At 37.8% G+C, this 14846-nt stretch overlaps 1 protein-coding gene across 17 annotated transcripts in view; it reads left to right on the top strand.

Moving 5' to 3' along the window:
• The window catches only part of PMCA (plasma membrane calcium-transporting ATPase 3), a 1595457-nt gene that overhangs the window by 1406019 nt on the left and 174592 nt on the right, over positions 1–14846 (top strand). For all 17 annotated transcript variants that reach the window (XM_071662674.1, XM_071662681.1, XM_071662678.1 and 14 more), the window contains one exon: positions 3143–3278. In XM_071662674.1, coding sequence (XP_071518775.1) covers positions 3143–3278 — 136 coding nt within the window. The remainder of the gene's footprint in view (positions 1–3142; positions 3279–14846) is intronic.

Raw genomic sequence — 14846 nt, 5'->3', positions numbered from 1 at the left:
AGATGTTCCTTAATGGAATATTTACTCAGTTTGACTGCTACAAGAAATGGGAGAATACATTGGAGTAATCAATGATGAAATGAGAGAATGTGTTTCTACACATGCTGTTAGGAAAGTATGTATTCCTCCTTAGTTCTGTAAGATATAGATTATGATTTGCAAAACTAGGCCTTTGATACATACATATCTCCTTAGTTGTTCTAGCTGGATAATTGTGTTAGATAAGTGTTGTAGACATGAACCTATGCTTCAAGGTTTGCACCTCTATGTCAAGGCTGTCCACTGAGCCTGCAAGGCTGCTAAAGTGACAGTGAACAATAATTCATCCCCATAGTCAGTCATTTGCTAGCTTTGTTAGTAACAGGACATTTTTGTGAGTTTTTTAGGAAGGATGAATGAAATTTTGTTAGATTGAGAGGAGCAGGATCATGTTCCAGATTTGCTTAATAATAATGATATGTAGTGGGATCATGTGGAGAATTATTTTATTCACACCTACACTTCAAGCACTGAAAGTTGATCAAGATGAAGCAGAAGGCATTTCCAGCAAAAATATAGGCAGTGCTGTCAGTGCCCACTTGATCTTGAAAACATGTTCTTACTGCTGCGGTTGGTAATTTTACTATTTATCTGTCTATTTCTTTCTCTGATGCTTGTTCCCTTCTGGAACTCCCTTAAGGAGTTGGCCATGGCAATAATCTCCATAACTAGTGAACTTTAGTGGGGCTTTTGAGTCTTCAGTGCCTCATCCTTAACAGGCCACTGGCAGAGGGCAAGTCTGTCAGTGTTTGCAGAGGCTCATACCTGATGTTCCAACTGATACTTTTACCAAATTCTCCTACCTAATGTTCCTACCCACTGCTTCTGCCCTATGTTTCTAATTTTTTTTTTTTTATATTTATATTATTATACTTAGTCGCTGTCTCCCGGTTAGTGAGGTAGCACAAGGAAACAAACGAAAGAATGGCCCAACCCATCCATATTCACATGTATATACATAAACTCCCACACACGCACATTTACGTACCTATACATTTCAGTTTATACATACATATACATTACACAGACATATACTTATATCCACATGTACATATCATACTTGCTGCCTTCATCCACTCACATCGCCACCCCATACGCCCGCGAGGTAGCGCTAGGAAAAGACAACAAAGGCCACACTCGTTCACACTCAGCCTCTTGCTGTCATGTGTAATGCATTGAAACCACAGCTCCCACTCCACATCCAGGCCCTACAAAAACTTTCCATGGTTTACCCCAGACGCTTCACATGCCCTGGTTCAATCCATTGACAGCACATCCACCCCAGTATACCACATCGTTCCAATTCACTATACTCCTTGCACACCTTTCACCCACCTGTATGTTCAGGCTCTGATTGCTCAGAATATTTTCCACTCCATCTTTCCCCCTCTGGTTTGGTCTCCCACTTCTCCTCATTCCCTCCACTTCTGACACACATATCCTCTTTGTCAATCTTTCCTCACTCATTCTCTCCATGTGACCAAACCATTTCAATACACCCTCTTCTGCCCCCTCAACTACAGTCTTTTTATTACCACACATTCTCTTACCCTTTCATTACTTACTCGATCAAACCACCTTACACCACATATTGTCCTCAAACATTTCATTTCCAACACATCCACCCTCCGCACAACCCTATCTATAGCCCATGCCTTGCAACCATATAACATTGTTGGTACCACTATTCCTTCAAACATACCCATTTTTGCTCTCTGAGTTAACGTTCTTGCCTTCCACACATTCTTCAATGCTACCAGAACCTTTGACCTCTCCTCCACCCTGTGACTCACTTCCTCTTCCATGGTTCCATCTGCTGTTAAATCCACTCCCAGATATCTAAAACACTTCACTTCCTCCAGTTTTTCTTCATTTAAACTTACCTCCCAATTGACTTGTCCCTCAACCCTACTGAACCTAATAACTTTGCTCTTATTCATATTTACTCTCAGCTTTCTTCTTTCACACACTTTACCAAACTCAGTCACCAACTTCTGCAGTTTCTCACTTGAATCAGCCACTAGCACTGTATTATCAGCGAACAACGACTGACTCATTTCCCAAAACCTCTCATCCAAAACAGACAGCATACTTGCCCATCTCTCCAAAACTTGCATTCACCTCCCTAACCACCCCATCCATAAACAAATTAAACAACCATGGAGACATCATGCACCCCTGCTGCAAACTGACATTCACTGGCAACCAATCACTTTCCTCTCTTCCTACACATACACATGCCTGACATCCTTGATAAAAACTTTTCACTGCTTCTAGCAACTTACCTCCCACCATATTCTCTTATACCTTCCACAGAGCAACTCTCTCATATGCCTTCTCCAGATCCATAAATGCTACATACAAGTCCATCTGTTTTTCTATGTATTTCTCCCATAGATTCTTCAAAGTAAACACCTGATCCACACATCCACTACCACTTCTGAAACGACATTGATATTCCCCAGTCTATTGCTCTGTACATGCCTTTACTCTCTCAATCAATACCCTCCCATATAATTTTCCAGGAATACTCAACAAAGTTATTCCCTTGTAATTTGAACACTCACCTTTATCCTTTTTGCCTTTATACAATGGCACTATGCATGCTTTCTGCCAATCCTCAGGCAATTCACCATGAACCATACATACATTTCAATTTTAAAAACCTCTATAATTTTGTACTTATGAAATATCATAAGTTAAATTTATTATAACAAGAAAGGATTTACTATATAAAACTTAATGATGGATGATCAGTTTTCAGTTTTCATTGTAGGTAGAATAAACAATAAAACATGGACAGTAGCAACTCACTTCATCATACGGGCCATTATCCTGCACTTTTTAGCATGAGCTGAAACATCTACAAAACATCTTCACATCATTAGAGTGAAAGTAGTGGATGCTTTGATTTTGTTCTTTGTGACGTGAAAATCTTTAGAATTAAAAGGGTAGATACATTTTTATACTACTTGAAAAACTGAGGTTCATGGTCAGAAAGGAAACCTTACTCGGGAAATAGGTTAACTAAAAATTTGAAAGCCTATGTCTTGAGTTTGCTTTTACCTAATCAGTCACTAATTAATTTTTCTGACATTTTAAGGTGGGGTTCAGGTGAACCTCAAACGGACCCCATTGCTGACTTCAACACTGAAGACAAATTGGATTCTGATGGAAAGGATAGTAAACGTACGGGTCAAATTTTGTGGATCCGTGGCTTGACCCGGCTTCAGACTCAGGTATGTCCCCAGTGCATAGTTAGGTTTGTTTGTTTTAGTGCCCCTGCCTCTTTTAAAAGCATATTTAGAACCAGCTGTGACCTGAGGTGGTTGTATGTATATGTCACTAGGTAGAAGGTTTGAAATTTTTTTGTCATATTGTTTGGTATTTTTTTGCCTAATCCATTTGTTGACAATTTGAGCTTTACATGAATATGTAATTTTAAAGAGATACATGCTAAGAATTTTATAGAAAAGTCTGGAATGTATTATTTGAGTTTTCACTAAATTGAAAAGCTACAGAGACAATTGGGTTGATTAGTTTGTTGGTTTAGGCTTAGACTAATATTTTTGAGAAAACCAAGCTGCATAGATAAAATGGTTACATTACTAACAGCTCCCAAGTTTCTAGATTTACCCTGTGAAAATACAAGTTAGGTAAGCACTTTTTGTGACAAGTTGCTGTATAAAAGACAGTCATTTACAGTTCAGGTTAAACTTCAAACTAGGAATTACTTTAAGTCCCATATCCTAGAATCTACCTCATTGTTTTATCTTGGATTAGTGCCACATTTTATGTCCATCCATTTATGATACTTTTACCACACTCTTCTTACCCAATTATTTCATCATGGGTAAACAGTATGCTCTGGAAAATTTTGTTGACATTGCATGCATTTGTTGGGACATATGAGCTTTGCACAGTTATTTGATGATCAGAGGTCATGCACAGTAAATAGCTGTCATATGAAGAAGTTTACATTAAATTTTTTGAGGTATACACATGAGAAGATTTCAAAATTATAGATATAACTTAATGCCGAGATCTGTGGTGCCACTTAACTCTGTAGATTATTATTCTTTCCTGATTCATAAGTTGTTCACTGAGAGTAGTCTGACAAGAATGCTAATAAGGAAAATGAAATAAGTGGTGAGTAATGTGGTGATGGGTAAAGTAATAATATTTAGGAGTTGGAAGCTTGATTTATTGTCCTTTTTTTTTTTTTTTGAAATGTTGCTTTCATAAGTATAGTGGGTGTGTGAGGTTGAAAATCAGTGAGAGGCAATGGACTCTGTGTTTATTGACAGGGATGCAATGGATGTTTTGAAAAATATGAATTTGCTGAGAGGGGTAACAAGGGGAATATCAGTTCATTTCTTAAAGGAGGCAAGTTTGAAGGTTATGGGTGGCTTTAAGAAGCGTTAGTGGCATTCATGTTAAAGAATTGGTAAGATTGAGCAAGTTTGGATAAGTGGTATATATGCACAGATAATAGGAAAGAATGAGTAAAGAATGGAATAGGGTGAGTGTATGTGAAACTATCAAGGAGGAAGAGGAGCAAAAAATGTTTAGAGAAATTGTGCTAAAGTGTGTGTGTTGCAAACCCCAGAATTTGTACTTATGAGGAAAGGTAGTCAGTGCTGGAATTAAGAAGTTAAGGCACTTGTGAAAGAGAAAAAGGAAATATGCAAATATTATCAGAACAGAAAAAATGCATGCGATATGGAAGAGAGCAAAGCAGAATATTAGAGACTAAGAACTGAAGAGAAAGGTTCAAGAGACAAAAAGGTACTTGAGAGTGGTAGAAACAATATCGATAAATATCAGAGTAATGAAATACTTTGAAAGAAATTAAAGTATTTGAGGAGAACAAGAGATCAAATTGAGATGACAGGTTGGTGAACAGATGAGGAGGAGGTATAGACAAAGAAGATGTAAAAAAGAGACAGAGTGAGTATTTTGAAGAACTACTGAATGTATCATAATAAATGATAGGGAGGTGGATGTGATGTGTTTAGAATAAAGTAGCCCAATGCCAAGACAACTGAATAAACGATTTACCACAGTAAAACTTGAATAAAGAGTGAAATAGAATAATTGTAAGTTATAAGTTTAAGTAGATAGAACTGACCACAAAAGATGGTGTCTACAAAGGAGTGGCAGTAATACTATTATTTACAAAGTCTAAGCCACTGCAGAAATAAGTAAAACGAAAAAATTAATTAGAAAATATCTTCTGATGCCATTTGAATTTTGTCAGCAATGATGATAAGGGAAAATCTTCCTATATCTGTTTAAAGAACCAGAGTTAATTGAGAAGGAACTGAAGAGTAAAACATATGAGAGACAAAGGAACAAAAGTCATTGTAAAACTGATTATTGACTAAACCAGTGACAGAAATCATACTGACAGTCTGCTGATCATATGAATAAAGCAGTATATGGGAAAAAGTTCCATGAAGTCAATAGATATGCAAGAGAAAAATAAGTGCTACAGAATGAGTTTAAAGTGATTAAAGGAAACAAGCAATTGAAAGTGAATGAATGTGAGGCTTTAAGTTGATAACAAATGATATCGATTGATCAGAAAGTGGAACAAAGAAAGTAAGTGATATGAGTGAATGATTACGTAAAGAATGAGTATAAAATGGTGTAAAACAGCAATGTGTAAACATAATGTGAATGAGTGAGTTGTTGGAATGGATAACAATAAAAGATATTGTAAAGGAAGTGAATAGTAATAGTGAATGAATATGTGAAATAGTGCCATAAGTTGAAATAAAGAAAACAGTGAAAAGGAATTAAGTGACATGAAGTGAGTTGATAAATAAAATAAGTGAAAAATGAATGTTGCAGAGTGAGTAGAATAAGCTAGAAAGAAACAATTGATATATGATACATTAGTAAATGAATTTTTGAATGAATCATAAATGTTGCAGACTGAACAGAAAAGATGTATGTGATATGAGTGAATAGTCAGGTGAAATGATTGTGATGACAACTGTAGCAAAAATCATAATGGAAAAAAATAACAGAAAAAAAATGCCCACACATCATTCAAGAGTAAAAAAATTAAAGAAAAAGGCACTGGTGGGATACAGACACAGAAATGGAATTAGCCAGTGTTAGTAATTTGACTTTTGATGTCCATCCAGAATCAAGTAAAGATGAAGAAGTAGCAAAACTGTTAAGATCCTACAAATATATTAGCAACATAAATAAGAATATGAATTATAACAGTAATGATATTGATAACAGTGAAAATGATTAATGGTTTATTTAGAAAATATAAACAGATGCTTCAAATGTACAGGAAATTACAAACCATAAAGAATGGTGTTGTAAAAAGACAAAGTGATCTTTACTGTGGTAAGAAAATAAGAAGACTAACATGGCTAAAAGTGCAGTCACATGTATCAACCAGATACCAAATATTCCAGCTCAAATCATCAAAATCAAAGAAAGATACAAAGAATGTAATGAATGACATGAAGCAGATGATGAAATATTACCAGAAACACTGAACAGGCTATGGATTAAGGATACATTACTGCCAAATGAAAAAATTGGTCAAAAAATGGATATAGCTAGTCTTTTGATATGTACTGCCCAAGTGAAACAACAAGCAGGTTAAACTTTATTTACATAGGAATTATTGAGGAAATTGATTTAAAGAATAACGTTGATGAGACAGAAGAAATATAAAACAATGATGTGATGACATGGAGACTGAGGCACCTAAAGGTTCAAATAAAGAAAGGACATTATCCATGAGCCCAAAGTAGAACCCAATAGAAGTGCAAAATAAAGGAAAGGTGTGAGACCTAAGAATCAGAAAGTAAAGTAAAACAAGAAACTTATAGAGGAAAATGGTAGGCATGAGATGATGCAAGTCAAAGAGAGAGACAAAAGAATACCAACAGCACTTCAGAGGCTGGTGCACATTCGATGAAGAATTCAGATATAAACGTCCGACTGTACTGAAAAAAGGCGCGTCAGTTTGGAACCCTTAATGCCCGGTTTTGTAATGATAAAGAGAAATGTGAATTTGTTCACCCAGAAATCTGTTACAAGTACATTTCTTGTACTTGCTTCTGGAGAGACAAATGCAGATCTATACCCTCTCAATGAATAAGATGACTTAAATGCAGACAGCATACATGAATTTATGTTGCTTTATGATAGATGATGTTTGAAAGATGGGACCTAATGGGTGTAAAACAGTCCCTGTTCAATACAATTAGGTAAGTACAAACAGATAATTGATTATATAGGATAATGAAGGCAGAAATATGTTGATACCATTAGAAATTTTAGAAGTGTAACTGGGGAGAAAAATTGTAGATCTAAGAATTCAGTGAAAATGGTGAATATAAAAGGTGATAAGTATGGAAATGTAATTTTTTTATGAAAGATCAGTAAAACAGGATCAGCTGAGTTACAGCAGTAGATGTGAACAAAGGTTAGAACAGAATTATAGGGTATGAAATGAGACCCAGAGAATGAGATATAGGAAAGAGATTCTCTTTTCCCTGTAGCTCAGATCGTCTCAGCTTATTCAGATCTATATACCTATGGTGTAATAAGATGATTGAGGACATGGTAAATACAGACAGCATACATGAATTTATTAAGTTGCATGACAATATTCAAGAGGTGGAATCCATGAGTGCAGAATTCCCTTCCTGTACAAAACAAGGAGATGATTAATTATATAGGCTAATGAAGACAGAAATATGCAAGGAGATGATTGATTGCATGGGCTGATTAAGACTGAAATATGCTAATACCTTGAGAAAATAACTGGGAAGAAGATTGTAATTTTAGACATCTAGTGAAAATGGTGAACATGAAAGGTAATAGGCCTGGGAATGAAAAAGAGATGAAAGATAAAAGAATTCTAAAAAACAAGTTCAAGTTGCACTACCTCGCAAACGCGGGAGACAGCGACAAAGCAAAAAAAAAAAAAAAAAAAGTTCTGGGTTGTGGTGGTAGATGTGAACAAAGGATGGAACAGAATTAGAGGGCACTGAATGAGAATCAGAGAATGAGATACATCAAGGTAGTGCAAGGAAACAATCGAGGAATAGCCCAACCCACCCACATACACATGTATATACATAAACGCCAATACATACACATATACATACATACATATACATTTCAACGAACACATACATATACATACACATGCATATATAAACATATACATATTTATACTTGCTGCCTTCATCCATTCCCATCACCACCTCACCACACATGAAATAGCATTCCCCCCTCCAGCGAGGCAACGCCAGGAAAAGAAAAAAAATGCCACATTCCTTTACACTCACTCACTGTGACTCACTTCCACTTCCACAGTTCCATCCGCTGCTAAGTCCACTCCCAGATATCTAAAACACTTCACTTCTTCCAGTTTATCTCCATTCAACTTGTCCCTCAACCCAAGTAACTTGTTCCTCAACCCTACTGAACCTAATAACCTTGCTCTTATTTACATTTACTCTCAACTTTCTTCTTTCACACACTTTACCAAACTCAGTCACCAACTTCTGCAGTTTCCCACCCAAATCAGCCACCAGCGCTGTATCATCAGCAAACAACTGACTCACTTCCCAGGCTCTCTCATCCACGACAGACTGCATACTTGCCCCTTTCTCCAAAACTCTTGCATGCATAGTGCCATTGTACAAAGGCAAATTGGATAAATATGAGTGTTCAAATTGCAGAGGCATAAGTTTGTTGAGTATTCCTGGGAAATTATACGGGAGGGTATTGATTGAGAGGGTAAAGGCATGTACAGAGCATCAGATTGGGGAAGAGCAGTGTGGTTTTAGAAGTGGCTAAGGATGTGTGGTTCAGGTGTTTGCTTTGAAGAATGTTTATGAGAAATACTTAGAAAAACAGATGGATTTGTATGTAGTATTTATGGATCTGAAGAAGGCATATGAATGTTGATAGAGATGCTTTGTGGAAGGTTTTAAGAGTATATGGTGTGGTAGATAAGTTTGCTAGAAGCAGTGAAAAGTTTTTACCAAGTATGTAAGGCATGCGTACAAGTAGGAAGAGATAAGAGTGATTAGTTCCCAGTGAATGTCAGTTTGCAGCAGGGGTGTGTGATGTCTCCATGGTTGTTTAATTCGTTTATGGATGGGGTGGATAGGAGTGGTGGGAGTATGTGATTAAGTGTAAAAAGTAAACTCTAGATTGATATGGGTAAAACTGGAAGTTGATGGAAAGAGATGGGTGATTATTGGTGCATATGCACCTGGGCATGAGAAGAAAGATCATGAGAGGCAAGTGTTTTTGGGAGCAGCTGAGTGAGTGTGTTAGTAGTTTTGGTGCACAAGACTGGGTTATAGTGATGGGTGATTTGAATGCAAAGGTGAGTAATGTGGCAGTTGAGGGGAATAACTGGTATACATGGGGTGTTCAGTGTTGTAAATGGAAATGGTGAAGAGCTTGTAGATGTATGTGCTGGAAAAGGACTGGTGATTGGGTATACCTGGTTTAAAAAGAGAGATATACATAAGTATACGTATGTAAGTAGGAGAGATGGCCAGAGAGCGTTATTGGATTACGTGTTAATTGATAGGCGCGCGTATGTAAGTAGGAGAGATAGCCAGAGCATTATTGGATTATGTGTTAATTGATAGCCGCGCGAAAGAGAGACTTTTGGATGTTAATGTTCTGAGAGGTGCAACTGGAGGGATGTCTGATCATTATCTTGTGGAGGTGAAGGTGAAGATTTGTAGAGGTTTTCAGAAAAGAAGAGAGAATGTTGGGGTGGAAAGAGGGTGGTGAGAGTAAGTGAGCTTGGGAAGGAGTCTTGCGTGAGGAAGTACCAGGAGAGACTGAGTACAGAATGGAAAAAGGTGAGAACTAAGGACGTAAGGGGAGAGGGGGAGGAATGGGATGTATTTAGGGAAGCAGTGATGGCTTGCGCAAAAGATGCTTGTGGCATGAGAAGCGTGGAAGGTGGGCAGATTAGAAAGGGTAGTGAGTGGTGGGATGAAGAAGTAAGATTATTAGTGAAAGAGAAGAGGGAGGCATTTGGACAATTTTTGCAGGGAAATAATGCAAATGAGTGGGAGATGTATAAAAGAAAGAGGCAGGAGGTCAAGAGAAAGGTGCAAGAGGTGAAAAAGAAGGCAAATGAGAGTTGGAATGAGAGAGTATCATTCAATTTTAGGGAGAATAAAAAGATGTTTTGGAAGGAGGTAAATAAAGTGTGTAAGACAAGGGAACAAATGGGAACTTCAGTGAAGGGGGCTAATGGGGAGGTGATAACAAGTAGTGGTGATGTGAGAAGGAGATGGAGTGAGTATTTTGAAGGTTTGTTGAATGTGTTTGATGATAGAGTGGCAGATATAGGGTGTTTTGGTCGAGATGGTGTGCAAAGTGAGAGGGATATGGAAAATTATTTGATAAACAGAGAAGAGGTAGTAAAAGCTTTGTGGAAGATGAAAGCCGGCAAGGCAGCGGGTTTGGATGGTATTGCAGTAGAAGTTATTAAAAAAGGGGGTGACTGTATTGTTGACTGGTTGGTAAGGTTATTGAATGTATGTATGTCTCATGGTGAGGTGCCTGAGGATTGGCGGAATGCTTGCATAGTGCCATTGTACAAAGGCAAAGGAGATAAGAGTGAGTGCTCAAATTACAGAGGTATAAGTTTCTTGAGTATTCCGGGTAAGTTATATGAGAGGGTATTGATTAAGAGGATGAAGACATGTACAGAGCATCAGATTGGGGAAGAGCAGTGTGGTTTCAGAAGTGTTAGAGGATGTGTGGATCAGGTGTTTGCATTAAAGAATGTATGTGAGAAATACTTAGAAAAGCAAATGGATTTGTATTTAGCATTTATGGATCTGGAGAAGGCATGTGATAGAGTTGATAGATATGCTCTGTGGAAGGTATTAAGAATATATGGTGTGGGAGGCAAGTTGTTAGAAGCAGTGAAAAGTTTTTATCGAGGATATCAGGCATGTGTATGTGTAGGAAGAGAGGAAAGTGATGGGTTTTCAGTGAATGTTGGTTTGCAGCAGGGGTGTGTGATGTCTCCATGGCTGTTTAATTTCTTTATGAATGGGGTTGTTAGGGAGGTGAATGAAAGAGTTTTGGAAAGAGGGGCAAGTATGCAGTCTGTTGTGGATGAGAGAGCTTGGGAATTGAGTCAGTTGTTGTTCGCTGATAATACAGCGCTGGTGGCTGATTCGTGTGAGAAACTGCAGAAGCTGGTGACTGAGTTTGGTAAGGTGTGTGAAAGAAGAAAGCTGAGAGTAAATGTGAACGAGAGCAAAGTTATTCGGTACAGTAGGGTTGAGGGACAAGTCAATTGGGAGATAAGTTTGAATGGAGAAAAACTGGAGGAAGTGAAATGTTTTAGATATCTGGGAGTGGATTTGGCAGCGGATGGAACCATGGAAGTGGAAGTGAATCATAGGGTGGGGGAGGGGGCGAAGTTCTTGGAGCGTTGAAGAATGTGTGGAAGTCGAGAACATTATCTCGGAAAGCAAAAATGGGTATGTTTGAAGGAATAGTGGTGCCACCAGGGTTATATGGTTGTGAGGCATGGGCTATGGATAGAGTTGTGCGGAGGAGGGTGGATGTGCTGGAAATGAGATGTTTGAGGACAATGTGTGGTGTGAGGTGGTTTGATCGAGTAAGTAATGTAAGGTTGAGAGAGATGTGTGGTAATAAAAGGAGTGTGGTTGAGAGAGCAGAAGAGGGTGTTTTGAAATGGTTTGGTCACATGGAGAAAATGAGTGAGGAAAGATTGACCAAGAGGATATATGCGTCAGAGGTGGAGGGAACAAGGAGAAGTGGGAGACCAAATTGGAGATTTTGAGTGATCGGGGCCTGAACATGCAGGAGGGTGAAAGGCATGCAAGGAATAGAGTGAATTGGATCGATGTGGTATACCGGGGTCGACGTGCTGTCAGTGGATTGAACCAGGGTATGTGAAGCATCTGGGGTAAACCATGGAAAGTTGTGTGGGGCCTGGATGTGGAAAGGGAGCTGTGGTTTCTGTGCATTATACATGACAGCTAGAGACTGAGTGTGAACAAATGTAGCCTTTGTTGTCTTTTCCTAGCTCTACCTTGTGCACGTGCAGGGGAGGGGGTTGTTATTTCATGTGTGGCGAGGTGGCGATGGGAATGAATAAATGCAGACAGTATGAATTATGTACATGTGTATATATGTATATGTCTGTGTGTGTATATATATGTATACGTTGAGATGTATAGGTATGTATAATTACATGTGTGGACGTGTATATATATATATATATATATACATGTGTATGTGGGTGGGTTGGGCCATTCTTTTGTCTGTTTCCTTGCGCTACCTTGCTAACGTGGGAGGCAGCGACAAAGTAAAATATGTAGATAAATAAATAAGGCCCACAGGTGCCCAGGCTGTCTCAGCCAACTTTATATAAAAAAGTTAGGAATACCAGAAAGTATTCTTGACTCATAAGTATGGCACATAGATAAGAAACTGTTGTGCAGAAAGCAAGTGTTTTTTCTGTTTGATGCTGATTTTGTATTTCCTAGAGGGCCTCTAATGTCTTTCATGAAGGTTGCTGATTGTGATATAATGAAATGATTGTGTATTCTAATTATTATCAGTCTTGAATATTGTTCGTTCAGCAGTTAGATAGTGGGAATGGTCTGGAATTTCCATCACCCAGTATTGAAAAGGAAAAAGAACTCCCCTCCATGAAATAATAGATTGGCATTCAGAAGTAACAGAAAATGTATTTTTTTTCTTTTTTTTTTTCCTGGTTCAGTGTTGAGTGTTCATGGGGGTGTGAATGATGTGTTTGACAGCTCCTGATGAGACAGGAAAATATGAAGAGGCCCTTTCTCTCTTCCTGTTGAACTTATCTGTCTGTACATGGAAATAACTTGAGTATATTTAGAATTATTGCACATTTTCTCCCTATTATTCAGGATGAAGAAGATAAGCTTGTAGTTATAGGAGGATACTGAAGGATTTTTTCTGTACCAAAAACACCACTGTTTAATATCACACATACTCATACTTCATACACAGGATCAGTTTTGGTTGTGAATAACATGAATACAAGTAGAAATATTACTCCTTTCACATTACAAGTGAGTTTGAGTACATCAGATGGCTAGGACACATGGGGAGAATATTGAAGGTGTTTCTTTGGAGGTATTCTAGTGAGTTTGAGTACATCAGATGGCTAGGACACATGGGGAGAATATTGTAGGGGTTTCTTTGGAGGTATTGTAGTTTTTTTACCTGTTATCTGCTCCCAAGGTCCTCCATTATCCTGGGATTATATAGGGAAAAAATTAGATGCAGTTCTTAGGTAATGTCATCCTCAAGCATGAGTTCAGTGGAGACACCTTCCTCTTCATGTAATTCCACTTGATCTGTAATTCACATATTTCCACATTTCTCCTATTGTTTTCCTTTACTTTTCTCACCAACTGATGCACAGCATAAGTGTACCTTTTTATAATGTAGGTCATCTATGTATGTTTTGTGGGGTTACTTTTCACACAACTTTCAGTTGGGCAGCCTGCACTTGTATGGTTATAGAGGTTTTAAGGAGAGCATAATTTTTCCTGTGTTTTCCTAGCGATGGAAAAGACTTCTGGAGACTATTTATAGTACAATAGGGCACTGGATATTTAAACAGATGTGGGAGAGGTTAGCACATCATTTGTTGTTGGCTGCCACTCCCTAAGGGAACATAAATAGTTGTTTGCTACTGTCCTCCTTAGAGGATTGACTAGCCTCAAAGATATAAGGTTGCTTTCCCATTTACCTCTTAAACACATGAGTATTTATTTCTATCCCATAGACTCCATAAAATGTGTGGTTGTTGTAGGATGAATTAATAAGGTAGGGCTTGAGTTGTGAAAGATAGGGTAAGTACTTTGAGCTGTGACCTTAGATTATGATTGGTGCACTCTGTTTATCAACTTTTAATTTGCCATACATAGGATTCTCTGATTTTCGTTAACTGAACATGGAAGTTAATCGTTTGGAGATATTTTAACCACTCTGTGTAAGTAGTTAAATCTTCCAAATTATATTAGTCTATGCCTAAGCTTACAGGTTGAAATAGCCATGTCTCTGCAGCTGATAATTGTAAGAGTACAGAAATTAGTATCTTGCATTGAGAATTAAATTTACAGCTGCTTTTTGCTTTTATAATCTTAAACGGTGTAATTTAGAGATAAAATGCATTATGATATTTATAAGATAAGACACTCCTGACTTCTTTTTCCTTTTGAAGATAAATAGAATAGATAATACTGATTTAGAAGACTAATATACCTCTTGGCCCAGGAGTTCCTTCTATCTTTATGAGACTCTTGGAGCATTCAAGAAGCCAGCCACGTCCACTAGTCAGGACCATAGATCATAAAGTGCAGTAATGTTGTGTGTGCAGAGAGTGCAGTCCAGTTAAGTAATAAGTGCTTGGTCTCTTTGTTATGGTAGTTCCATCATGGACATGAAGGGTTGTAAGGATATGTTGAAACAGTTTTTGTAGTGTTGTAGGGATGGGTCATGTCCAGAGCATAGATGAGAAAGTGTGACTTATATTTGTCTAAGAACTGTAGCTTCTGATGGATGTATGACTGGTGGGTTGGAGTTTAAGACTTAGTTGAAAGGTCAGTTGTTTAGCAGTGGCATGATTATTTTGGTGTGTATTTGTTTTGTCAGTTATGTTTGTTGGAGATGGAGGGATCTGTGAGTAGAGGTTACTGAAACAAGGGTAAGCTTTGTAATTTTATTCCAGGGTTTGTGGTTTGTTATGG

The sequence above is a fragment of the Panulirus ornatus genome, chromosome 6 (assembly GCF_036320965.1).
Source record: "Panulirus ornatus isolate Po-2019 chromosome 6, ASM3632096v1, whole genome shotgun sequence".
NCBI classification, from domain to species: domain Eukaryota; kingdom Metazoa; phylum Arthropoda; class Malacostraca; order Decapoda; family Palinuridae; genus Panulirus; species Panulirus ornatus.
Note: the sequence above shows the minus strand (reverse complement) of the source record. Positions and strands in the feature narration are given on the sequence as shown.